This window comes from Calonectris borealis, chromosome 34 (genome assembly GCF_964195595.1).
Source record: "Calonectris borealis chromosome 34, bCalBor7.hap1.2, whole genome shotgun sequence".
In the NCBI taxonomy this organism is placed as follows: domain Eukaryota; kingdom Metazoa; phylum Chordata; class Aves; order Procellariiformes; family Procellariidae; genus Calonectris; species Calonectris borealis.
In genome coordinates, this window is record NC_134345.1 from 770,115 (window position 1) to 794,475 (window position 24,361).

General features: G+C 74.7%; 4 protein-coding genes and 1 long non-coding RNA gene across 7 annotated transcripts; 4 read left to right on the forward strand and 1 right to left on the reverse strand.

The window, feature by feature from the left end:
- The first annotated feature begins 2,873 nt into the window (after positions 1–2,873).
- LOC142074301 (uncharacterized) lies at positions 2,874–4,145 on the forward strand. The gene is made up of 5 exons (XM_075134877.1): positions 2,874–3,153; positions 3,352–3,469; positions 3,575–3,625; positions 3,717–3,794; positions 3,918–4,145. The coding sequence occupies exons 1-5, from the start codon at positions 2,957–2,959 to the stop codon at positions 4,143–4,145; spliced, it is 672 nt and encodes a 223-aa protein (XP_074990978.1). The 5' UTR covers positions 2,874–2,956.
- A 295-nt stretch (positions 4,146–4,440) lies between these two features.
- Positions 4,441–5,355, forward strand: LOC142074334 (uncharacterized). Its single transcript, XR_012670585.1, has 3 exons — positions 4,441–4,465; positions 5,156–5,231; positions 5,306–5,355. It is a non-coding gene; the product is annotated as an uncharacterized LOC142074334 (long non-coding RNA).
- Positions 5,356–6,179: 824 nt separating this feature from the next.
- LOC142074302 (aldehyde dehydrogenase family 16 member A1-like) lies at positions 6,180–16,192 on the reverse strand. The gene is made up of 23 exons (XM_075134878.1): positions 16,189–16,192; positions 15,753–15,979; positions 15,005–15,107; positions 14,798–14,924; positions 14,208–14,386; positions 14,054–14,131; positions 13,730–13,917; positions 13,407–13,562; positions 13,103–13,294; positions 12,552–12,650; positions 12,266–12,402; positions 12,097–12,190; positions 11,769–11,854; positions 11,597–11,686; positions 11,240–11,441; positions 10,698–10,880; positions 10,020–10,142; positions 8,557–8,658; positions 8,164–8,217; positions 7,895–8,038; positions 7,222–7,354; positions 6,476–6,558; positions 6,180–6,382 (listed from the first exon to the last, which is right to left on the reverse strand). Exons 1-23 carry the CDS (start codon positions 16,190–16,192, stop codon positions 6,200–6,202), a joined length of 2,967 nt encoding a protein of 988 aa, XP_074990979.1. The 3' UTR covers positions 6,180–6,199.
- Positions 15,893–18,747, forward strand: LOC142074315 (PIH1 domain-containing protein 1-like). Of its 2 annotated transcripts, none has more exons than XM_075134901.1 (11): positions 15,893–15,972; positions 16,188–16,280; positions 16,367–16,430; positions 16,509–16,697; positions 16,781–16,842; positions 16,922–17,006; positions 17,319–17,412; positions 17,521–17,550; positions 17,636–17,726; positions 18,197–18,343; positions 18,585–18,747. In XM_075134901.1, the coding sequence occupies exons 2-11, from the start codon at positions 16,191–16,193 to the stop codon at positions 18,615–18,617; spliced, it is 885 nt and encodes a 294-aa protein (XP_074991002.1). In that variant the 5' UTR covers positions 15,893–15,972; positions 16,188–16,190; the 3' UTR covers positions 18,618–18,747. The 2 variants fall into 2 exon arrangements, with proteins under 2 accessions (XP_074991002.1, XP_074991003.1); XM_075134902.1 differs by having other exon boundaries at positions 17,636–17,693.
- A 323-nt stretch (positions 18,748–19,070) lies between these two features.
- On the forward strand, positions 19,071–24,154 carry LOC142074310 (vesicular glutamate transporter 1-like). Of its 2 annotated transcripts, XM_075134894.1 has the most exons (12): positions 19,071–19,202; positions 19,998–20,223; positions 20,553–20,671; positions 20,754–20,868; positions 21,086–21,173; positions 21,277–21,363; positions 21,441–21,580; positions 22,088–22,234; positions 22,342–22,474; positions 22,961–23,071; positions 23,150–23,277; positions 23,742–24,154. In XM_075134894.1, the coding sequence occupies exons 1-12, from the start codon at positions 19,141–19,143 to the stop codon at positions 24,027–24,029; spliced, it is 1,644 nt and encodes a 547-aa protein (XP_074990995.1). In that variant the 5' UTR covers positions 19,071–19,140; the 3' UTR covers positions 24,030–24,154. The 2 variants fall into 2 exon arrangements, with proteins under 2 accessions (XP_074990995.1, XP_074990994.1); XM_075134893.1 differs by lacking the exon at positions 19,071–19,202 and having other exon boundaries at positions 19,921–20,223.
- The last annotated feature ends 207 nt before the right edge of the window (positions 24,155–24,361 follow it).

The window sequence follows — 24,361 nt, forward strand, 5'->3', positions numbered from 1 at the left end:
GCCCCTTTCCCCGCCTCCCTCCCTGGGCGGGAACGCCTCGCGCCTGGCCCCGCCTCCCTCCTTGGGCGGGAACGGCTCGTGCCGGGTGCCGCCCCTTTCCCCGCCTCCCTCCCTGGGCGGGAACGCCTCGCGCCCGGTGCCGCCCCTTTCCCCGCCTCCCTCCCTGGGCGGGAACGCCTCGCGCCCCTTTCCCCGCCTCCCTCCCTGGGCGGGAACGCCTCGCGCCCCTTTCCCCGCCTCCCTCCTTGGGCGGGAACGGCTCGCGGCCCGCCCCGCCCCTTTCCCCGCCTCCCTCCCTGGGCGGGAATGCCTCGCGCCCGGTACCGCCCCTTTCCCCGCCTCCCTCCCTGGGCGGGAACGCCTCGCGCCCGGCCCCGCCTCCCTCCCTCCCTGGGCGGCAACGGCTCGCGCCGGGTCCCGCCCCTTTCCCCGCCTCCCTCCCTGGGCGGGAACGCCTCGCGCCCGGCCCCGCCTCCCTCCCTGGGCGGGAACGCCTCGCGCCGGGTCCCGCCCCTTTCCCCGCCTCCCTCCCTGGGCGGGAACGCCTCGCGCCTGGCCCCGCCTCCCTCCTTGGGCGGGAACGGCTCGCGGCCCGCCTCGCCCCTTTCCCCGCCTCCCTCCCTGGGCGGGAACGCCTCGCGCCTGGCCCCGCCTCCCTCCCTGGGCGGGAACGCCTCGCGGCCCGCCCCGCCCCTTTCCCCGCCTCCCTCCCTGGGCGGGAAAGGCTCGCGCCTGGCCCCACCTCCCTCCTTGGGCGGGAACGGTTCGTGCCGGGTCCCGCCTCCCTCCCTGGGCGGGAACGGTTCGCGCCGGGTCCCGCCCCTTTCCCCGCCTCCCTCCCTGGGCGGGAACGCCTCGCGCCTGGCCCCGCCTCCCTCCTTGGGCGGGAACGGCTCGCGGCCCGCCCCGCCCTTTTCCCCGCCTCCCTCCCTGGGCGGGAACGCCTCGCGCCTGGCCCCGCCTCCCTCCCTGGGCGGGAACGCCTCGCGGCCCGCCCCGCACCTTTCCCCGCCTCCCTCCCTGGGCGGGAAAGGCTCGCGCCTGGCCCCGCCTCCCTCCCTGGGCGGGAACGGTTCGTGCCGGGTCCCGCCTCCCTCCCTGGGCGGGAACGGCTCGCGCCCGGCCCCGCCCCTTTCCCCGCCTCCCTCCCTGGACGGGAACGGCTCGCGCCCGGCCCCGCCCCTTCCCCCGCCTCTCTCGCGCCCACCCCGCTCTGAGGAGAGCCGCCCTCCCGTGTTCTCTCTCCAACACCGCGCCCGCTGCCCCGCTTGGCCCGGCCTGGCCCCCGGCACTTCTTGTCCCCTCAGGGCAGCGGCGCCCCTGCCCACAGGACCCCGGCCGTGCCCCGGGGCAGAGGGGACCCCCGAGCACCCCCCATCTCCAGCGTGATGGCTGCGGAGGGGCCCCCAGCCCCCTCGCCCCGCACCCCAGGCGCCGCCGGCCCCCCACTGGAGGCTGCTCTGCCGGCAGTGGAGTCAGAGACCCCACAGGACCCGTCGCAAAGTGGGTACCGGTCGGCAGCCCTCCCGCTCCAGCTGGCGGGCAACACAAGGTGGGGGGGCGAAGGGACAGGTCCCTCCATAACCTCTCCCGTTCCCCCCCAGCAGCCCGGGGCAGCACGGCCACACACCAGGGCAAAAGCTGCTGCTCGGAGGAGTTCGTCCTCAACTGCACCTTCGCCGCCTGCGACCCTGAGCAGACAGGTAGCGAGGGGCTGGTGCCGGTGCAGGGGGGGCCGCAGCCCCGGATATGGCTTCAAGGCGCCTTCGAGGGCTCGCCCTGCGGTTAATCCAGCTCCACCACCGGAAAAACCCTCCCACTCTCGGCCTGCCCCCACGCAGGGATGGGGAGGCAGCCCAAAGCTGCCTCCACGCCAAACCCCCCTCGCCCCACATCCTCCCCATAGCACGGCCCTTTCCCAGTCCCACCCCGGCTGCTGTTCCGGGGGATTGTGCGTGGTCACCAGCCGCGGGTGAGGGAGGGGGTGGCCCCACAGACCGACACCCCACCCTGTGCCACAGGGATGGTGCTGGCGCAGCAGGTGGTCGAGTACCTGCAGGCAGTGACAGGGCAGAGCGTCGAGGAGGGCCAGCTGCGGGCGCTGCGCCGCATGCTGGACCCTGAGGCAGCGGGCGCGGCGCTGGACTTGCCCACCTTCCATGCCGTCATGAGGGAGTGGATCGCGTCGTGCCGGCAGGAGGGGTCAGTGGCAGGGGACCAGGGCCAGAACGCAGTTCCTTGTGTACCGGCCGGCGCAACCAACAGTTCCTATCTCCCCAGGGGCTCGTGGCTCACCGAGGAGCGGGACGCAGCGGCAGGCGACCTCGGCCTAGTGCTGGCGGGTGGGTGTCGGCACAGGAAGGGGCCAAGGGGGAGCAGGGGGGAATTGGTGCCTGGTGGAGCGGGGTTGCCAGACCCGTGGTGGGATGCCGGTGTCCACCTCGCCCTGGCGAGCGCGGTTGCATCCCCCTCCACCCTGACAGGGCGGCTCAGCCACAGCTGCAGTGAGAACTGCAGCCATCACCTCCTTCCTTCCTGCCGGGGAGAGCGGCACCGGTGACGGTGTTTGCGGAGGCACGTGGGCGCTGGCTCGCGGGCGCAGCATCAGCAGGAGCCGATGACTTTGAAACCTGGAGAAGTTATTTCAGTGCTGCCGGCCCCGGGTCCCTCCTGACAGCGAAGGGGCAGACGGATGGCCAGGCGCCAACAGCGTCGGGGGAGAGCCCTCCGTCCCCCAGCAGCACCACTGCCCACTCAGCTGGGGCTGCTGGTGGGGGCGCGGCACAGCCCCGAAATCCCCTTGTGCCTGTCCTGCAGCCGGAGAAGGACGCACGGCCCCAGCAGCTGCGCAGCTCGAAGGCGACAGCGGCAACGCGGACATCGCGAGCCCGTAAGTGCCAGCTCACCGGGGACGTAGTGCTGGTCCCGGCCGCGCTCTGCAGCGGGGCGCCCGGCCATGCTGGCCCCAGCCGCAGAGTATCCCCAAACCGACGGCACATCCCACCCCTGCAGCACCGAAGCCGCCAGCCTGCGCAGCCGTGCCGAGCAGCTGGCCACCCAGAACGCCAAGCTGCAGCGGGACGCCGAGTCGGCCGAGGAGCTCAACGCCCGCCTGGCTGAGGAGATGGCACAGCTGAAGGCTCAGCTGCGATGGTGAGGCACCGGCGCAGGGCAGGGCTGGGGGCTTCCCCGCGCCACCCCGGCGCCCAGAGGTGCAGGGGCAGGTGGTGGGTGCTGGGGTGGGCGGCCGCCCCCCTTGCCGGTGGATGCTCACCCACGGGGATGGGGACGGTCAGGGCCGCTGGGCTCTGGGAGCGCACCAACGTGCCGGTGTCCGGCTGTCCCCGGTAGCAGCCAGCAGGCGCTGGAGCAGGCCAGAGCTGCCGCCGAGGAGCTGGAGGACTTGAAGACCGTGACGAAGGGGCTGGAGGAGGAGAATGGCGAGCTCCGCCGGCAGGCGCGCCAGCTGGTGAGACACCCGGCCTCCTCGCGCCCAGTGAGCGCCCAACCGCCACCGAGGTGCCACGCCGGCACGCGGGGAAGCAGCTCAGGGCCCCGTGCCTTCCCTCCCCAGGAAAAGGAGCAGCGGTGCCTGTGCTTGCGAGCCGATGGCCTCCAGGAGGAGGTGAGGACGCCGCTGGGGGCCGCGGGGAAGCGGGGGCTGCCCCGGCAGTGCCAGGGTCGCGGTGAACCCCAGCCCCTTTTGCCCCAAGCAGAACCAGCGGCTGCTGGCCGAGGGCCACGGGCTGAGGGAGCAGCTCCAGGCACTGGCAGCTGAGATGACCGACCTGGAGGTAAGCGGCAGCAGCCACGCTGCCTGGCCGATGCCAAGCGCTTCGTTAAGCGCTAACGAGGCGGGTTTCCGTCCCACGCCGCCGGTACGTGCCCTGGCTGACGATCGTCTTCCCTCTGCCCAGGCCCAGCTCTGCCGCTGCACCGCGCTCCTCTCCTCCCGGGACGCGGCCCTCGCCCAGGTGAGCACCGCCCGGGGATGCGCGCAGCTCCGGCCACCACCGCGTCCGCCCTCGCCACCAGCAGCCCTCGGGCTGCCCCGCAGCCCCCTCCCGCGGCCGGAGCCCCCCACGCCCCGCAGCCCCTCACTGCCACCCCTGTTCCGCAGGCAGGGCAGCGGGTGGAGGAGCTGACGGTGGCACTCGGGGAGTACGACAGGGCGGTGCAGGTACGGCATACCCAGCCCCATGGCGCTCCCCGACCCCTCCTGGCCACGGGGAGCCAGGGGAAGCCAGAGCCCCCAGGCCACAGGCAGAGCCCAGCGCCCAGCAGCTGCACCGGCAACACGTGGCGGCGCCGGGCCCCCCCCGGTCCTGCCCCGGGGAAGGCAGAGCGACACGGAGGGTGCCTGAACGCCCCACGGCGTCTGAAAAACTTTTCTCCCCCAGGAGCTGCGGCTGGAGACGACGCGGCTCCGCGACCAGCTGGGCCGGATGCAGGACGCCTGGGCCATGTGCGTCGCCGCCTCCGCCGGGCCAGGAGGGACGCGTGGGTGGGACGTCCCTGGCACGCGAGCCCAGCGCCAGCTCCTCGATGATAGGAAGTGCCGGGCGCATTGCACGGCATCCTGCTGGCCGGCTGCCCGGCTCTGAAAGCCTTAAGAAGTGGGGAAGAAGGGACAAGTGGTGAAAACCGGGACTGGCCGCAGCACCACTCCCCCGGCAGAGCGAGGACGGGGGGGACGCCCGCCGCGAGGCTGCCGGCAGCGTGCTGCGGCACGCCGCGGCAGGAGGTGCTCGGGGGCAGCTGGAGCCGGGGCACCACAGCCTCCGCCCCGCAACCGTCTGCCAGATCCCGCTCTGCCGGCCTGGCTCCGCTGGCACGCCGTTGCACCGCCGCAAGGCAGGGGCGTGTAGCAGCCAGCGCCGCAGCCGCGTGCCTCGGCGGCGGGGCGCAGGTTTCTCCCACTGAGGGGGCCGGGACACGGGGCCGAGCACCTTCGGTTGCCGAGGCCCCGGCTTGGAAGCACCCGGTGCTGCCCGCTGGGCACACGCGGGGCCGGCTCCTGCCCCTCCGCGCTTCCAGCCTGCCGGTGACGGCTTCTCCCTGTTGCCGTAACCTGCCGCAGGGCCTGGCCCCCCCACCCCACCGTACCCCCCGGGCACTGCCTCGCAGCGCCTCACTCCTCCTCTTCCTCACACAGGCGGCCGTGGTGCCCGCTCGGCGAGGCCGACGTCCCAGCGCAACCGCTCGGCGCCGAGATCCAGGCAACGTGCCGGGTAAGGGTGGGGGCATGGGTGCCCTGGGGAGGGGGGCCCCGGCCGCTGACCCCCCGGCCTGTGGCTCTGCCCAGGAGACAGGGCAAGCGGAGGAAGAGGAGGACGCGGGCACGGCGGCGCCCGGAGCCCCGGCAGGGGCTGGCGAGGAGCCGGCCGAGCTGTGGCAGCGCCCAGGCCGCAGCGAGAGGTAGGGCCGGGAGCAGGCAGCCCTGCAGGGCCCGGGGTGCGAGTCCCCGCTCCCCGGCCCAAAGCCCCTCGGTGACGGCCCCTCTCTCTCCCTCCCGGCAGGCTGCCGGCGCTGCCGCGGGCGCTGCCGGCGCTGCTGCTGCTGGCGCTGCTGGCGCTGCTCTGCCTCCCGCCCCGCCGCTGGCCGGGGCTGCCCCACGGCAGGGCTGCCTGGCCCCAGCTCCAGCTGCGCTACCAGGGACCCCCGCCCCTGTGAGACCCCCGCCCCGATAAAGACCCGTTGGGCACGAGAGCTCTGGTCTGCTGCGACTTCCCCAGTCCATCCCAGTCCCCCCAAACCCATCACCAGCCCATCCCAGTTTCCTCCCAGGACCCCTGTGCGTCTCACCAGCACATCCCAGTTCTCCCAGTCTCTCCCCATTCCCAGACAGAAGCACTCACAGCGCTGCCTCGGGGCCCTTTATGCTGCCAGCGGGACCAGGGCGGGGGGTCCCCCACGCTAACCAGCCCCCCCAGCCTCATTAGTGGGTGCCCCCGGCCACCGCACCTCGTTAGCTGGGCCCTAACAAGGCCGGGGCACCCGCTGGGAGGACCCCGCAGCCCTGTGTTCCCGTGGGGGGGTCTGGGGTGGGTTTGGGGGTGCAGAGCCCCAGGGATCCCCCCAGCATTGCCACCTCGAGGTGCGCTGGGGTGCATGAGGGGCGCGGGGGGCTCGGGGTGCTATAGGCTCCGCCCTCCAGCCCCCCCAAACCAAGCCCACAGTCAACGTCTCAACATCAGCTTTATGGGGTGGCCGTGGGGGGCCGGGGCCCCCCAGCCTCTCCGTGGCTCGGGGGGGTCCCGTCACTGCCCCCAGAGGGTCCCCCCTGCGGCCCCCAGGATCCCTCTGTGCCTCCGGGGGGGATCCGGGGGGTCCCCATCTTTCTCGCCGCCCCGATCCTGCGGCACCAGCGTCTCCGGCCAGCCTGAACGGGGAGGGGGGTGGGGGTGAGGACCCAGGCGTCTGGGCAGCCCCCCACCCCACCCTGGGGACCCCGACATCCAGGACCCCCCCATACCTGAGTCCGTCCCTGGCTCCCTGCTCGGCCGCTCAGGTCCCATCCTGCTCGGATGCCGGGGTCCCCTGCAAGGGCTGGGGGGGCTGAAAGAGGGGGGGGACGCCCAGCATCCCCCCACTGCCCCCCTCCCAGCGCCCACTGCGCCCCCACACCAGCCCCAGAGCCCCACTCCCAGTGCCCCCCACCCTCACCCAGTACCCCCACCCTCCTCCCCAGTGCTCCCAGTACCCCCGCCCGTCCCCCCGCGCATCCCCACCTGGGCGCAGGGCCGCCTCCACAGGACCCAGGCCGCCGCCGCCAGGCCCAGGGCCCCCCCGAGCCCCCCCAGCAGCGCCAGCCCGTGGATGCCGGGGGCAGGGGGGCCCAGCCTGGACCCCGGGGTCCCCTCATGCTGCACCGCAGGGGTGGTCAGCGGGGGATCTGGGGGAAGACGGGGGTCAGCGGGGGCCCGAGGGGGCTTTGGAGGGTCCCCGGGGGGTTGGAGGGGGCTGCAGGGAGGTATCCCCCTTGCTTGGGGGGGGTCCCTGGGGGTCCTGGGAAGATCCCCATAGAGCACGGAGCCCCTGGGCTCTCAGGGGGCTCCCCAAGGGGATGGGGGGTCCCCAGGGGGGTCCCAAAAGTTCTCTGGGCAGCAAATCCCTGAGGATGGGTGCGGGGGGACGGGTCTGCAAGGGGTCAGGGAGCCCCTGAGGGCTGGGGGTCCCACGGGTGCTGCGGGGGTCCCCAGGGGGGTCCTGGGGCAGTACCTGGGCGGCAGCGCAGGCGGGCGCAGCCGGGGAAGTGGGGGGGTCGCCCCTGCAGCCCCCCCAGGTGCTGCACGAGGGTTCCCAGCAGCTGCGACACGTTCACCGTCTCCAGCCGGACGCAGCCCTGGGGGTCCTGGGGGGGGTGGGGGGTGTCACAAGAGCCCCCTCACCCCCCTGGGAACCCCAGAAATGCCCCAAATCTCCCTGGCACCAGCGGAGCTCCCCCAGGCCCACCCAGAGACCCCCAGAGTTACCTTGGACCTCCCGAAGACTCTCCTAGGACCCACACAGACCCCTGCAGGGTCCCCAGAGCCCCCCCTGGGACCCCCAGAGTCCCCCCCCAGGACCACCCCAGACTCCCACAGGGTCCCCAGAGCCCTCCCCCGGGACCCCTGAGCCCCTCCCAGGGCCACCCCAGACTCCCGCAGGGTCCCCAGAGCCGCCCCCCCGGGACCCCCAGAGTTACCTTGGGCCCCCAGAGCCCCCCCCAGACTCCCGCAGGGTCCCCAGAGCCCCCCCCAGGACCACCCCAGACTCCCGCAGGGTCCCCAGAGCCCCCCCCGGAGCCTCCCAGCCCCTCCCAATCTGCTCTCAGGACCCCCAGAGCCTCCCCAGCTCCTCCTCATTCCCTCAGGGTCACACCGCCCCCCCCCCCCCCGGGACCCCCACTCACGTGGATGTGACACTCGGCCACGAAGGCGATGTGGGCAGCGATGGCCCGCAGCCGGGGGGCCAGCGCCCCGCCCGCCGCCCCCACCATGCGCCCCAGCGCCGCCGCCCCGAAGTGAAGCCCCCAGAGATCAGAGCAGCGGCTGTCCTGGGGGGCCGGGGGGGGTTGCGGGGTTGGGGGAGACACAGGTCAGGAGCGTTGGGGGTCAGGGGGATGGGGGGGTGACACGGGGCAGGGGGACACATGCAGGGGTCCAGGGGGGTCTCGCTCACCGTCTCCAGGTTGCTGGGCATCGCCACGGGGTAGTCCAGGATCAGCCAGGGGGTCTGTGGGACCGCGGGGGGGGCTTAAGGGGTCCCCAGAGAGAGCTGGGGGGCTCAGGGGTCCCAGAGAATCCGCGGGGGGGGGGAGGGGGGGGGAGTCAGGGGGTTGGGGGGGACCCCAGGTGGGGCTTTCCCCGGGAAGGGAGGGGGTTTACGGGGAGGGGGTCCTGGGGGTCCCAGGAGAGTTTGGGGGGTCCCAGGAAAGTTGGGCGGGTCCTGGAGGGGGATTCGGGGTCTCTCACCAGGATGTCTACGTGTGTGAGGGGGGGTCAGGGGGCTGGGGGGGCCCGGGGGGGTCCCGGGGCTCCCAGAGGGGTCACAGAGGGGCCATGGGGGTCTCACCAGGGCGTCCACGTGGGTGCTGAAGGTGCTGCTGACGGGGTTGAAGTCGAAGGAGCAGCAGCTGCCGGGGGGGGGCACGGCCAGGAGGAGCAGGAGGGGGACCTGGGGGGGCACCGGGGGGTGGAGGGACCTGGGGGGGCACCGGGGGGCTGGGGGGGGGATTGGAGGTCCGTGGGGGTCCAGGGGTGTTGGGGCAGGTGGGGGGGCTATGGGGGGCCCCGAGAGAGAAGCAGGGTCGGAGGGGAGAAAAGTCGGGGGGGGGGCCCCGAGGGGCGGGGGGGGGGGGCCGCGGGAGGGGGCATGGGGGTCCCGGGGGGGTCCCCACTTACCAGAGCGGAGCCGGGGGGGGCCGGGTCCATGGCGGGGCCGAGCTGGGGTGGGGCCGGCCGAGGGGAGGGGGTGAGCGGGGCCCCGGGACCCCCCCAGGACCGCGGCGGAGCCGCCGCCGAAAGCGAAAGCGGTGCCGGGGCCGAGCGGGATCGCGGCCCGGAGGGAACCGGGCGTGCGGGGTGGGGACCCGGGTGCCTCCCCGGCAAGGACCCGGGCGTCCGGGGTGGGGACCCGGGTGTGCGGGAGCCTCCCCGCCCAGGCACCCAGGTGCCCGGGAGCCTCCCCCCCAGGGACCCGGGCGTGCGGGAGGGGACCCGGGTATGCGGGAGCTTCCCCCCCCAGGGACCCGGGCGTGCGGGAGGGGACCCGGGTATGCGGGAGCTTCCCCCCCTAGGGACCCAGGTGCCCGGGAGCCTCCCCCCCAGGGACCCGGGCGTGCGGGAGGGGACCCAGGTATGCGGGAGCTTCCCCCCCCCAGGGACCCAGGTGCCCAGGAGCCTCCCCCCGCCCAGGGACCCGGGCGTCCCGGCTTCGCCGCCCCACCCCGGGGACCTCCCCCCCTCCGCCCGGGTGTCCGGGAGCCGCCCCCCCCCCCCCGCCCCTCCCGGGGACCCGGCCCGCCCCTCCCCGCGCGCGCCGCCGCCGCTCTAACCCGAGGGCGTGGCTGCCTCGAGCGCGAGGGGACCCCGGCACGTGGCGGTGCGAGGCGCCCCCTGCGGCGCGGGGGGGACCCATTGACGCCCCCCCACGGGCGGAGACACCAGACGGGCGGAGGCTGGGGGGGTTTATTGGGGTGGGGGTCACAAGTTCAGAGGCCAGGGGGCTCAGGGCCCCCCCCCAGGCACCCAGAGGCAGCGGGGGCGGGTGCAGCGCAGCTCCAGCTCCCGCTCGGCGCCGGGGGGCGGCTCCTGCCCCGGTCCCCCCAGCGCCCCCCCCGGCACCCACAGGTGGGCGACGCTCCCGGCCGAGGCCCAGTCGAGGTCCTGGGAGGGGCAGGGAGGGGGGGCTGCTGGGGGGAGCGGGCTGGGGCAGGGACACCCCAGTGCTGGGGACATCCCCCCCGCCACGGGGACCCCCACGGCTGGGGACCCCCCTCCAGCCCCCCCCCCCACCGCGTCCCCCCCGTTACTCACCGGGCCCCCCCCGCAGAGCCACAGCCCGTCGGGGTGGTGCCGCGCCAGCGTGGCCCCGCCGCCCCCGGCTCCCCCCGGCAGTACGGCCAGAGCCCCCCCGGGGAGCCCGGCAGCCACCAGCGCCTGGGGACAGACAGAGGGGGGGGGTCACCAGGGGGGGTCAGGGGGTGAATGGAGACGTGGGGGAGCCCCGGGGGGGAACGTCGGCGAGGAATCAACAGGGATGTCCTGGGGAGGGGGGGCATGGGGGGTCCATGGGGATCCCTGGGAGGGTGGGGGGGTCCCGGGCGGGCATACGAGGGTCCTGGGGGGTCCCAAGGGGGCACACGGGGGTCCCGGGAGGTCCCTAAGGGGCCCCTGGGGGAGTCGGGGGACACACGGGGGTCCCTCGGGGGCCGGGGGGACACACGGGGTTCCCGAGGGGGGAACATGGGGGTCCCTGAGGGGCCCCTGGGGGTCTGGGGGGGCACACGGGGGTCCCGGGGGGGGAACACGGGGGTCCCTGAGGGGCCCCTGGGGGTCCCTAGGGGTCCAGGGGGGCACACGGGGGTCCCGGGGGGTCTCTGAGGGATCCCGGGGGTCCCTGGGGGGATCCGGGGGGCACACGGGGGTCCCGGGAGGTCCCTAAGGGGCCCCTGGGGGGGTCGGGGGGCACACGGGGGTCCCGGGGGTCCCCACCTGCCGCAGGCGCAGGGCGGGGCCGAGGCCGCCGGGAGGCGCCATCACCACGAGGCTGTTGCCGAGCGCCAGCGCGGGGGGCAGGAGGTCCAGCGCGCGCCGCAGGGGGCGGGGTCCGCTCCAGGCCACGCCCACCACCCCCAGCGGGCTGCGCGTCACCAGGGCCCGCCCACCGGGCACCTCCTGCAGGAGCACGTTAGCCACGCCCCCACCAAGGCTCCGCCCCCGGGCACATGTATCTGCCACGCCCCCTCTCTGCCCGCTGCTCGTGGCCCCACCCAGCGGCTTCACCCCGCCCCCTTCTGCCTGGCCTCACCCCCCCACTGCCTGGCCCTGCCCCCCGCAGCACTCAGCCCCGCCTACTGCTTCCCCGCCCCGCCCCCTGCTGCATGGCCCCGCCCCCTGTCACGCCCCCTACCCAGCCCCAGGGCTCCACTCTTAGACACCACCCCTCCTGCCCAGCTCCGCCCCCTTCAGGCCCCTCCCACTCACCCCCACTCCAGCCCCTCCCACCAGCCCCACCGTCCACAGGCCCCGCCCACCTGCACGACCCCGCCCATCAGCTCCACGTGGGCCGCCCACCGCAGCAGCGCCGCCCGCAGCCGCCCGTCACCGTCGTCACCCTCCTCGTCGTTGCCATCGTCGCCGCCCCTCTGGGGGGGCCCCACGGCCCTGCCCCCCCCCAGCGCCGCCGCCGCCTCCCGCAGCACCCGGGCACGCGCCCGCCCCGGCAGCCGCCCCCACCTGCAGAGGGGCCATGGGAGCGCCGGGGACCCCCTCCTCGCAAAGACCTGGGTGTCCGGGGACCCCCCCCCGCAGGGACCCAGGGGTCCAGGGACCCCCTTCCCCCCGCAGGGACCGAGGGGTCCGGGCCCCGGCCCCCGCCCCCCGTCACTCACCCCGGGGCGACGCGGCGGGCGGCCTCCACTGCAGCAGCGACGTCAGCGGAGTCAGGGGCCACCACGGGCCCCCCGGGGACCAGCTCTGGGCTGGGGGTGGCAGGGTCAGGGGTCAGGGGTCAGAGGGCTTGGCTGCGGGGAGTCCCCGAGCTGCACGAGGGGTGGGCATTACCTGAGCTCCTGGTCCAGGAGGGTCTCGAGGGGGGTCCCTGGCCCCAGGGGGGGCTCCCAGGGGGGACACGCGAACTCCCGCAGCGCCTGGGGGGGGGACGGCCTGTCTGCACTGGGACCCTGCAGCCCCCGGGGTCCCATGGGGTCCCCGAAACCTTCCTGGGGCTCCCCCAGCCCCCCTGCCACCCCCCTGGCTCCCCCATGGCCCCCCACAAACCGCCCAGGGCCACCCCAGGGAGCCCAGAGCCCCCCGAGACTCCTCCAGCCCCACCCCCGGGACCCCCGGCAGTCCCAACCCAGCCCCAGCCCCCCCTGGACCCCCCCCTCACCTCCAGGCCGTCGCCGGCCCCGGCCCCCCCGGCGCAGCCCCCCAGGGGGTCCAGCAGGTTGATCGCATTGAGCCACACCAGGCCCAGGGGCAGCCTGCAGAGTCAGAGGTCAGAGGTAAGAGGAACGGGGGTCAAGGTGAGGGGATCGGGGGTCAAGGGTCGGGGTCACCTGTCGGCCACGTCGAGGGCGAAGGTCACGTCCTGGGCCCAGACGGCGCCGGCGGCCACGTGGGGCAGCCTCGAGGCCATGGTGACGGCCTCCCCCGGGGAGCGCACGGGCAGCAGCGCCAGCACCGGCCCCGGCGCCTGGGGGGGAACAGCGGGTGACCCCCAGCCCGCGCCCCCCACCCTGCACTCCCCCCCCGGCTGTCTGTGCCACCCCCTCCCCTTGTTGCCCTCCCCCCGCCCATTTTTGGGCCCCCCTCGGAGCTCCTGCCCCCCCCCCAGGCACCCACCAGCTCCCGCAGGCAGCGCGAGGTGGGGGCCACCCCCGTGATCAGGGTGGGGGGGTAGAAGCGTCCCCCCGGGGGCAGCGTCACCGGCGGCTGGAAAACCTGGGGGGACAAAGGACCCCCGCGTCCGGGTACCCCCAAACCCCCCCCATGGGGACCCCGGCATCTGGGGACCCCCCAACAGACCCCACATGCCTCGGCCCGCCCCCATACCCCCCCACCCCACCCCCTCAGTCCCCCTGTGTCCCCCCCGATGTCCCCACGGCCCCACCCCAGCCCCGAGCCCCTCTGTGTCCCCCATGTCCCCCCTCACCTCAGTCCCTCCATGTCCCTCGTGTCTCCCCACATCCCCCCCCCGTGCCCTCTCCCCCCTCCCTGTGCCCCCCTTGTCCTCCTCACCTCGGTCCCCCCATGTTCTCCCATGCTCCCCCATGTTCCCATGTCCGCTCCTGCCCTCACGTCCCCATTTCCCCCCAGCCCCCCGTGTCCCCCCGTGCCCCCAATGTCCCCTCCCACCCCCCATCTCCCCCTGTGCCCCCCCCGAGCCCCCTCACCTCAGCCCCCTCCTCACGCGCCGCCTGCACCAGCCCCTCGGGGGGGGCGGCTGTGGGGGGCAGCGGCCCCACATCGGTGCTGGGGTCCAGGGGGTCCCCGACCCGCAGCCCCCCCAGCCGGGCCCGGAGCCGTCGTTCCAGCGGCTCCACCACCCCCTCCTGCGCCAGCACCATGCAGCCCCCCCATGGGAACTGGGGACACGGGGGGGGGTCAGGGAGCCCCCAGGATGCTCCCAGCCCCCGCCCAGGAGCCCCCAAACCCCCTGGGACCCCCCCAACCCCCCCCCAGCCCACCCCTGCTCACCAGCGCCGGGGGGGTCCCCACGCTCCCTGCGATAGCGGCAGCCGCGCTGTCCAGGTCGGCCGAGTCGAGGACGATGACGACGACGCGGCCCCCCTGGGCCACCCCCAGCCGCGGTCCCCGGCATGGGGACCCCCAGGCCACATCCTGCACCTCCTCCTGTGTGGGGGGGGACACATGGGAACACGGGGACTCCCCAGACACATCCTGGCCCCCCCCCAGACACATCCTGCCCCCCCTGTATGGGGACATGGGGGACACAGGGGACACAGGGACGCCCCCAGACCCCCCCACCCCTGCCGTGGGGCAGGGCCGCCCCCCCATACCTGCTGGGCGCCGAGGAAGGTGACGGCAGCGACGCGGGGGTGGGCACGGAGGGTGCGGCGCAGGCAGGGGGTCCCAGTCACCACGTTGAGCAGCCCGGGGGGCAGCGCCCCCCCCTCTCCGCTCAGCTCCGCCACCAGCAGCGGCGCCAGCGGGGCCTCGGCCGGCGGCAGCACCAGCGCCGCGTTGCCTGCACAGGATGCCTGGGTCCCCCAGGGGGCCTGGGAAGCCCCCCGGGTCCCCCAAACACCGGGGTGCCCTCCTTGGACGCCTGAGTCCCCTAAACGCCAGGTGCCCCCCCAAGAGGCGGGGGTCCCCCCACTCACCCATGGCCAGGAGGGGTCCCAGCTTCCAGAGCAGCGCCGCCAGGGAGCAGGGACCTGACATCAGGACGGCCACCACCCCTGGGGACAGCGGGGGGGGCTCAGCGGGGGTCCTGGGGGGGTGCCGGGGTCCCAGGGGTCCCGGGGGAACACTCACCGAGGGGGGCCCAGCCGCCCAGGCTGGGGGGGCCGAGCCGGGCCCACCCCGCCGGCACTCGCAGCAGCCGCAGCCCCAGCTCCAGGTCAGCCCCGAGGGCCTGGGCCAGCGGCCGCCCCCCCGAGAGAGCGGCCACCGCCCCCACCCCCGCAGCCCCGCGCTCCAGCGCCGCCGCCAGCCTGCGGGGACAGGGGGAGGGGGCTGAGGGCGGGGGGGGGGGATGGGGGGACATCGGGGGGCACGAGGGCATGGGGGGACGTGGGGACATGTGGGGGTGCACAAGGACACGGGGGGGTCACGGGAAGCAGGAGGTGGTCCTGGGGTCACACGGGGTCACAGGGAGCTGGGGACACTGCTGGGGTCCTGGGAGGTCAGGGGGTCACACGGGGTCACACAGGGTCACATGGGGTCACAGGGAGCTGGGGACAGTGCCGGGGTCCTGCGAGGTCAGAGGGTCACATGGGGTCACACGGGGTCACTGCTATGGAGCAGGGAGGGATACAGGGAGAAATGAAAGGTTATGGAGGGGTTGTGGGAAGCGCCGTGAGGTCAGAGGTCACAGATCAGGGCCAGAGGTCGCGAGGACTCACCGCTGCAGGTGCTGGGCCCGCTGGGGACCCCCCAGCCGCCCCCATTTTGCTGCCGCCGCCGCCGCCGCCTCCACGGCCGCCGCCAGGTCGGCCTCCTCCCCCCGCAGCACCGTCGCCAGCAGCCGCCCTGGGCGGGGGGGGAGAGGGCGGGTGTGACCCCTGACCCTGACTCCCCACCTTGACCCTTGACCTCTGACCCTCCTGTACCTGTGGCGGCCTCCCGGCACTCCAGCGTCCCCCGTCCCGGCGGCTTCAGCCACGTCCCAGCCACAAAGTGCCCCAGGGCCCGGCCGTGGGTCTCCAGCCATGCCTGGGGGCCCAGACGCGGGGTCCCCCAGGGCTGCAGCACCGCGCGCAGCCCGTCCCTCCCCCCCGACGACCTTCGGCCCGTGGGGGGGGCACCCAGGCACCCGGCGCTGCCCTGCCCTCAGCCGCGGGCAAAGTCCCCCCCACGCACCCTGGCGCTTCCCAGAGGACCCAGGCATCCGGGGACCCCCCACCCCCCCAGTGTCCCCCAGGACCCCCCCAGGGCTTCCCCTGTGACCCCCCCCGGCCCCATGGGCCCCCCAAGACCCCCCCAGGACCCCTCATGGGCCCCTCCAGTGTCCCTCAGTGCCCTCCGCCAGCCCCATTTGCTCCCTCAGGACCCCTCATGGCCCCCCCCAGTCCCCCCAGGACCCCCCCAAGAGCCCCCTGAGTTCCCCAGGACCCCCCAAAGCCCCTCGCAGCCCCCCAGGACCCCCCCAAGAGCCCGCTGAGTTCCCCTGGACTCCCCCATGTGCCCCCATGGCCCCCCCCAGCCCCCCAGGACCCCCCCAAGAGCCCCCTGAGTTCCCCAGGACCCCCCCACGGCCCCCCCCAGGACCCCCCATGTGCCCCCCAGGCCCCTCGCAGCCCCCCAGGACCCCCCAGGACCCCCCATGTGCCCCTCCGGTGCCCCCCGGGACCCCCTCACCTCCCCCGGTGCGGCCCCCCCGGGCCTCGGCCCCTCCTCCATGGTGCTGAAGATCCCCGGGACCGGGAGGGGCCCCAGCGCCGCCATCGCCGCCGCCGCACCAGCGAGACGAGCGCCCGGGCGGAGGGAGTGGCCCCGCCGTCCGCCGCGGAACCATAGAGACGGGACCCGCCCGCCGCCGGAACCGGAAGTACCGCGCGGCGGGAGGAAGCGGCGGCCGGTAACGGCTGCGCGGGGGGGCCCTGAGGGGTCTCAGGGGAGCGGGGGGGGTCCCGGGGGGCCCTGAGGGGTCTCAGGGGGCCGGGGGTGGTCCCCGGGGGGGTTCTTGGGACCGGGGGAGCCCGCGTGGGGCTGGGGTGCGGCGGGGCCCGGGGGGCGTTAGAGGCCGCTGGGCCCCCCCGGACCGGGTTCCCCACGTTCCCCCCCTCCCCCCAGCCCATGGCGGCCCCCGCGGACCCGTCGCTGCTGTCGGCCGAGCTGGAGGCGGAGGAGGGGGATGACGAGGCGCTGCGGCGGCTCCTGCTGCAGGTGGGGCCGGGGGGGAGGACGGGACCGGGGCGGGGTCCCGGGTGAGGGGTCCTGGTACTGACCCGCGCCGTCCCTCTGCCCCCCAGGTGACCCAGGAGGATGAGGACCCCCCCCCCGCGGCCCCCGCCCGCGCTGTCACCCCGCAGCCAGGTAGGGGGGCTCCGGGGAGGGTTGAGGGGGGTGTCGTGGGGGGCCCGGCCGCCCCCTGACACCCCTGCCCCTCCCCAGGGCTGTGCGTGAAGACCCGGGCGGGGGGGGCCAAGGTCTTCGTCAACGTCTGTCACTCGGGGGAGGTGCCCCCGCCCCCCCCGCTGTCCCCGCCCGGGCTGCGGCGCCTCCTCCACACCCCCCCCACCGCTGCCGGGGCCTTCCGCATCCCCATGAGCCTGGGGGAGCCCCACGCCGAGCTGGACCGCGGTAAGACCCCCCAAACCCCCCCCCCCGACCCCTCCCGAGCCCCCCAAACCCCCCTCTGACGCCCCCCCCCCCGTCTCCCGCAGGCGGCCGGGGCTGCACCGCCTACGACGTGGTGGTGAATTCGGGGTTCTTCCGCACGCTCCAGGTGAGGGGGGGGCTGGGGGGGGATTGGGGGGCTTGTGGGGGGAATTGGGGGGCCCTAACCCCCCCCGCCACCCCCCTAGGCTGACCCCTTGTACCTGGAGTTCTTCCTGACGGTGGCCATGGAGGGGCTGTCGGAGAAGTACGGGGTGGAGCTGGAGCTGACCGGTGCGGGGGACTGGGGCTACTGGGAGCAGCTGGGGGGGGGACCGGGGTGGGGGGAGACTGGGAACAGAGATGGGAAGCTGGGACTGGGGAGAACTGGGAAGGAATGGGGGAGGAACTGAGACAAGTTGGGGCGGTACAACTGGGGGCACTGGGGATGCGGGGCATAAACTGGGGGGAGTAGAAACAGTGGAGAGAATGGGGGCAGCGGTGGGGGGGCCCTGGGATGGGGGTGGGGTGCCGGGGGGGGTTGGGATGTCAGGGGAGGGTTGGGGGGGGGGTCTTGCACCCCCATGACCCCCCCGCCCCCCCCAGGCTGGCGGGTGCTGCAGAACCGCAAGTTCATGGGCTCCATCTCGGCCCAGAACATCCGGGCGCGGCCCCGGCCCCACATCCAGGAGCTCGAGGGGTGAGTGGGGCCCCCCTGACACCCCCTGGGACCCCCCCCCACCTTCCCGGGGTCCCCCAGGACCCCCCTGTCTCCCCCCACCTCCCTCTGATCCATTTCCCCACACAGCCCCTCCCAGGAGCTGCCGCCACCCCCCAGGTAGGAGCTGTGGGACCAAGCGGGGACGGGACCCCCGCCCACCCCAGGACCTCCCCGCCTGACCTGTGCCACCCCCCCCCTGCAGCCCCCCAGGCCCCCCCCAGTTCGTGGTGGTGGCCGAGCCCTCGTCCCAGCACCCACAGGTGCTACAGGCGCGCGTCCTCCTGCCTCACGCCGTGAGTGGGGGGCTGGGGGGGCCTGCTGTGGGGCTGGGGGGGCACTGGGAGGCTGCTGTGGGGCTCGGGGGGTGCTGTGAGGCTGGGGGGGCACTGGGGGGGTGCTGTGAGGCTTGGGGGGGCTGGGGGAGTGCTGTGGGGCTGGGGGGGGGTGTTGTGGGGTTTGGGGGGATGCTGGGGGCCACTGGGGGGTGCTGTGAGGCTGGGGAGGGTGCTGGGGGGCTGGAGGGGGCGCTGGAGGGGTGCTGTGGGGCTGGGGGGGCACTGGGGGGGTGCTGTGGGGCTTGGCGGGGGGCTGGGGAGGGTGCTATGAGGCTGGGGGGGCTGCGGGGATCAACCTGATGCTGGGGGGGACCAAAGGGCTGGGGGGGGTCCCTGTAAAGGTCGGGGGGGATTGGGGGACCCTGGGGGGGTGAGGTTGGGGGTGGGTCTGTCTGGCCCCTCCCCTGACCGCACTTTGCCCCGCCCAGGCAGGGGCGGGGTCGCTGTGGCTGGGGCTGAGTGAGGAGCGGCTGGTGCTGGGGGGGGCAGAGGGGGGCCCCCCCCTCCTGGAGCTGGGGCTGCCCCTCCCCCCCGACCCTGCCCGCTGCCACGCCCGCTTCCACCGGCGCACCAAGGTAACTGTCGCCATGGTAACCAGGTAATCTCTGGCCACGCCCCTTGCCCTGCCCTTGGCCCCACCTACTCATATCACCTAGGAAATGGTAACCATGGTGATTCCTAACCACGCCCACCTCAACCACACCTTTTCCCTGACCCCACCCCCCTGTAGCCAGCCCCACCCCTTCTTGTGGCCCCACCCCTTCCCCAGGAGGTGCTGCCCCCAGCTGACCCCTGACCTCTGACCTCTCCCCACAGGTCCTCACTGTGACGATGCCCCTGCAGGCGTGAGGGGGCGGGGCGCCCCCTGAGGCCGGGGTCCCCCTCCCCCCCCAACACCGGGGTCCCCCCCCCGACACCGGGGTCCCCTTTTCCCACCTGTTTTTGGTACAAAAACTCGCAATAAAGGGTCACCCCAGCACGTGTGTGTGGGCGTGTGCGACGGGTGCCCCCCCGACACCGGGGTCCCCACGACTGCGGGGGAGGGGGCAGCACCCCCAGCCCCCCCAGTCCCCCCCTCCCCCCCCAGCGCAGAGCAATTGCGCCCCCTACTGCCCCACCCCGGGGACAGGCCCCGCAGCGCCTGCCCCTCCCCCTGTGCGGTGGAGGGGGGCTCTGCCCACGCCGGGGGGGATTTAGCGCTGAGCCGGGGCGGGGGGGGGGGCTCCCACAGCACCCGGGCGGCCGGGAGCGGGAGAGAGCACCCGGGCGGCCGAGGGGAGGCGGCCAGGTGGTGGGGGGCGAGGGGGGGGACCCCGCTATCCCGGGGGGGGGGGACCCCCGGCGTCCGGCGGAGATGGAGCCCTGAGCCGCCATGCAGTTCAACAGGGAGGAGTTCAGGCGGCAGGTGGGGGCTGGCCTGGGCCGCCTGCACCGGTGAGCGGGGACCCCGGCGTCGGGGGGGGGGACCCTGGCCTCTGGGGGGGAACCCTGGCCTCTGGGGGGGGCACCCAGACATCTGGGGGGAGACCCTGGCGTCTTGGGGGGGACTCAGCGTCTGGGGGGGGGACCCAGGTATCCAGGGGGACCCAGGCGTTGGGGTGGGGGGCTGGTTCCTGGGCTCCTTGTGCTGCCCCGCACACCCCTGGGGGGGGAGGGGGTCCTGCCCCGCTTCCCCCCCCCCCCCCCTTTGCACACGCGCATGCGAGCGGTTCCGACATCGCTGTCCCCCCCCTTGGCTGCCCCTAATCCCCCCCCAGTTACGTAAACGTGAGGGTGGCGGGGCCGGGGCACACGCGTGGGGTGGGGGGGTGGGAGGGGGCTGGGGGCTTGCACACACGTGTGCCCCGGTCTGGCCCCCCCCCCCCCGCCCCGGTCCGTGTGTGGCCGTCACACGCGTGGGTGTCCTCGTCCCCCGCCCCCGGGGGCTCAGACAGGGGATTTAGAGCTGCAATAATCCGCTGCCGCCGGGCGGGGGGGGGCAGGGGGGACCTGGGGACACGGGGGGGATGTGGGGGGAGACACCGGGGGGAGGTGGGACACGGGGGGCTGCAGGACAAGGGGGGTTTGGGTGCACGGGGGGGACGTGGGGGTTGCAGGATATGGGGGCTGTGGGGCCCCACGGGGAGGGGGGGCCCAAGGGGCTGGGGGGGGCTCCAGGATGTGGGGTGACCGGAGCCACCCTCTGTGTCCCCCGGGACCCCATGAGCCCGGGGACCCCCATCCCTGCAGGGCCCTGGAGCGGCGGCAGGAGGATGCAGAGGGGCTGGAGCTGGGCCCTGGGGGGGGCTCCAGTGGGGCCCCCCCGCACCCCCCGGTGCTGGACTGCACCTGCTGCGGCCTCCCCCGGCGCTACGGCATCGCCGTGCTCTGCGCCATCGGCTTCTGCATCAGCTTCGGCATCCGCTGCAACCTGGGGGTGGCCGTCGTCAGCATGGTCAACGGGGCGCACGGGCAGGTACGGGGGGCTGGGGGGCACGGGCAGGTATGGGGGGACTGGGGGGCACGGGCAGGTATGGGGGGACTGGGGGGCACGGGCAGGTACGGGGGGGCTGGGGGGCACGGGCAGGTATGGGGGGACTGGGGGGACTGGGGGGCACGGGCAGGTATGGGGGGACTGGGGGGACTGGGCAGGTCTGGGGGGCATGGGGGGCACAGGCAGGTCTGGGGGGACACGGGAGGATGGGCAGGTACGGGGGGGGACTGGGGAAGTTGGGGGCCATGGTCAGGAGGGGGCAGGCTCAGGGGGTCCCGGCTGTCGTGACCCCCCTACCCCCCCCTCCCCAGCACGCCCAGTTCAACTGGGACCCCGAGACGGTGGGGATGATCCATGGCTCCTTCTTCTGGGGGTACATCGTCACCCAGATCCCCGGGGGCTTCATCGCCCAGAAATTCGCGGCCAACAGGTGGGGGAGGGGCAGGGGGGTGGGGGGAGGGGCAGCAGCCCCAGCACGCGGGGCCGTTGCACGTTCCCCCCCCCCCCCCCAGGGTCTTCGGCCTCGCCATCGTCTCCACGTCGCTCCTCAACATGCTGATCCCGGCCGCCGCCCGCACCCACGTGGGCTGCGTCATCACCGTCCGCGTGCTGCAGGGGCTGGTGGAGGTGAGGGCGGGGCCGCCGTGACGCTCCCCATTGGCCGCTGAGGCCGCAGGGGGGCGGGGCTGGGAGGCGGGTGGCCGCTCCCTATTGGCTGCTGCGGGCGGGCGGGGAGAGGGGTATTGGGTGAGGGACACGAAGGGGCGGGGCCAGAATCGCCCCCGCCCCTTTCTCAGCCCTCATGGTGGGCGGGGCCGAGCGTGCCCCACCCTGCCCCACCCAGGGCGTGACCTACCCGGCGTGTCACGGGATCTGGAGCAAGTGGGCCCCGCCCCTGGAGAGGAGCCGCCTGGCGACCACGGCCTTCTGCGGTAGGGCGGGGCGGGGCGGGGGCGGGGGGACCCGCCTGGCTCCCCGGGCAGGGGAGGATCACGGGGCCGCCGCCCCCCGCCGACGCCCGGGTCCCCGGCGCAGGCTCCTACGCGGGCGCGGTGGTGGCCATGCCGCTGGCCGGCGTCCTGGTGCAGTACACGGGCTGGAGCTCCGTCTTCTACGTCTACGGTGAGACGCGCCCCACCCCCCCCACGCCCCCTCCCGGGCCCCTCCCCCGGCCCCGCCCTGACCCCGCCCGCCCCCAGGCAGCTTCGGGGTGTGCTGGTACCTCTTCTGGGTGCTGGTGTCCTACGAGAGCCCGGCCCAGCACCCCACCATCTCCCCCGAGGAGCGGAAGTACATCGAGGAGAGCATCGGGGAGAGCGTCGGCAGCAACCCCCTGCTGGTGGGCGGGGTCGGGGGTCAGGGGTCATGACCCAGCAGCGGGGGGAGGGCGGTGCTGGGTTGGGGGCACCGGGGTCAGGAGTCGTGTTAGGTCATGGGTAGCGGGGTCAAGGGTCAGGGGTCAGAGCGGAGTCCCAAGGGGTCGGGGCGCTGGAGGTCAGGTGGGTCAGGGGTCAAAGATGGGGTCGGGTCAGGGGTCAAAGGTGGGGTCAGGTCAGACCCGAGGCTTACTGGCAGTAGGGTTAAAGAGGGGTTAGGCCAGGGTCAGTTCAGGGGTCAGAGAAGGGGTCAGGGGTCAGCGGTGGCGTTAAGGGTCAGGTCAGTCCTGGGGGTCGTTGGCCGCGGGGTCGAGGGTCAGGAGTCAGAGGTGGCTCCAGGGAGAGGGTTGCTGGGTGCCGGGTCGGGGCCGAGCCTTGGGTCCCCGGCAGCGGGGTCAGGGGGTGGGGGTCACCGGCAGCAGGGTCGGGGGTCAGGGGTCGGGAGGTCGCTGGCAGCCCTGCCCCCACAGCTGGCCACGCCCTGGCGGCAGTTCTTCACCTCGATGCCCGTCTACGCCATCATCGTCGCCAACTTCTGCCGCAGCTGGACCTTCTACCTGCTGCTGATCAGCCAGCCCGCCTACTTCGAGGAGGTCTTCGGCTTCGAGATCAGCAAGGTGGGACCCCGCCCCCACCCCGGGGGGGGACCCTGGCATTGGGGGGGGACCCCGGCGTCCGGGGGGGACCCCGGGGTGCGGGCGCCCCACGGCTGACGGCCCCGCAGGTGGGGCTGCTCTCGGCCCTGCCCCACCTGGTGATGACGATCGTCGTCCCCATCGGGGGCCAAATCGCGGATTTCCTGCGCTCCCGGGGGCTGATGTCGACCACCAACGTCCGCAAGATGATGAACTGCGGCGGTGAGGGGAGGAGGGGGGACACAGGGGGACAAGGGGCACCCAGGGGGCCGGGGGGGAACGTGGGGGGACACGGAGGGGATTGTGAGAGGGAACGTGGGGGAGGACGGGGAGGTATTGGGGGCGACGTGGAGGGAGACAAGGGGAGGACGGGGGGGGACACAGAAGGGACAGGGGGGGGGACACAGAAGGGACAGGGAGGGGGACGTGGGGGGACACAGAAGGGACAGGGAGGGGGACATGGGGGGACACAGAGTGGACAGGGAGGGGGATGTGGGGGGGATATGGGGGGGACACAGAGGGGACATGGGGGGGACATGGATACATGGAGAACACAAGGGGGGACATGGGGGGACAGGGGGCTGGGGCACAGGGGGTCCTGGGGGAGAATGGGGAGAAACTGGGGGGTAATCAGGGGTTGTTGGGGGCCGCCAGGGGCAGATGGGGGGGGCTGGGGTGGCCCCGGGTGACCCCCCCCGGCCCCCCCAGGTTTCGGCATGGAGGCAACGCTGCTGCTGGTGGTGGGGTACTCGCGGTCCCGCGCCGTCGCCATCTCCTTCCTCGTCCTGGCCGTCGGCTTCAGCGGCTTCGCCATCTCCGGTGGGGATGGGGATGCGGGGATGGGGGGGGGACACGGGGGGACACACGTGTGGGTGACCCCCCCTGCCCCCTCCCCAGGGTTCAACGTCAACCACCTGGACATCGCCCCCCGCTACGCCAGCGTGCTGATGGGGCTCTCCAACGGGGTGGGGACGCTCTCGGGGATGGTCTGTCCCCTCATCGTGGGGGCCCTCACCCGGCACAAGGTGGGGGGGACAGGGCGGGGAGCAGGGCGGGGGGACGAGCGGGACCCAGGGGGGCACTAGGACCCGGGGGGGGAATAGGGGCTTGGGGAGTAATGGGGACCTTGGGGGGGGCACTAGGACCCGGGGGGGCAAGGGGTTGTGTGGTGGGAAACGAGGGGCTTTGGGGGGGCACTAGGACCCGGGGGGCAGTGGGGACCCAAGGGGGGCACTAGGACTGGGGGGGACACGCGGGTTGGGGGGGCACTAGGACCCCAGCACTCACCGCCTCCCTCTGGCCCCGCCCCCTTGCCTCGGCCCACCCCTTCCCTCGGCCCCGCCCCTGTCCTGTCCCCGCCCTCCCCCGACCACGCCCATCACATCGGCTCCACCCCAACCCGGTCCGGCTCCGCCCCCTCGCCCCGCGCGCCCGCCCCCGCGTGTCGCCGATTGGCCGGCGGTGGTCGGCGGCGGCGGCGGATTGGCAGACGCGGGAGGAGTGGCAGTGGGTCTTCCTGATCGCGGCGCTGGTGCACTACGGCGGCGTGGCCTTCTACGGCGCCTTCGCCTCGGGGGAGCCGCAGCGGTGGGCGGAGCCGCCGCGCGAGGAGGCGGAGCCGCTGGCGCCCAGGGGCGGGGACAGCGACGAGGAGGAGGAGGGGGAGGGGGAGGAGGAAGGGGGGGGCGGGGGGGGACCCCCGGGCGGGCCCCCCGCGGGGTACGGGGCCACCGGCACCACCCCCGCCCCCGGCCCCCACGGGGAGACCCACGGGTGAGCCCCCATCGCCGCCGGGGACCCCCCGGGACCACCGGGAAACCCCCCCCCAGGGACCCCCCGGGACCACCAAAGCCCCCCCCAGGGACCCCCCGGGACCACCAAAGGAACCCCCAGGGACCCCCTGGGACCCTCCAGCCCCCCGGAGCACCCCCCCTCCCGCTCAGAGGCCCCCTCCATCCCCCCCGCGGTGCCCCCAGGACCCCCCAAGGCCGCCCCCCCCCCCGGCTGTACATATATAAATACAGGGGGGGCTGCGGCCCCTGGATCGGCCCCCCGAGTCTGTGTGAACTGCGCGCCTGGCCCGCTAGGGGGGTCCTGGGAGGTACTGGG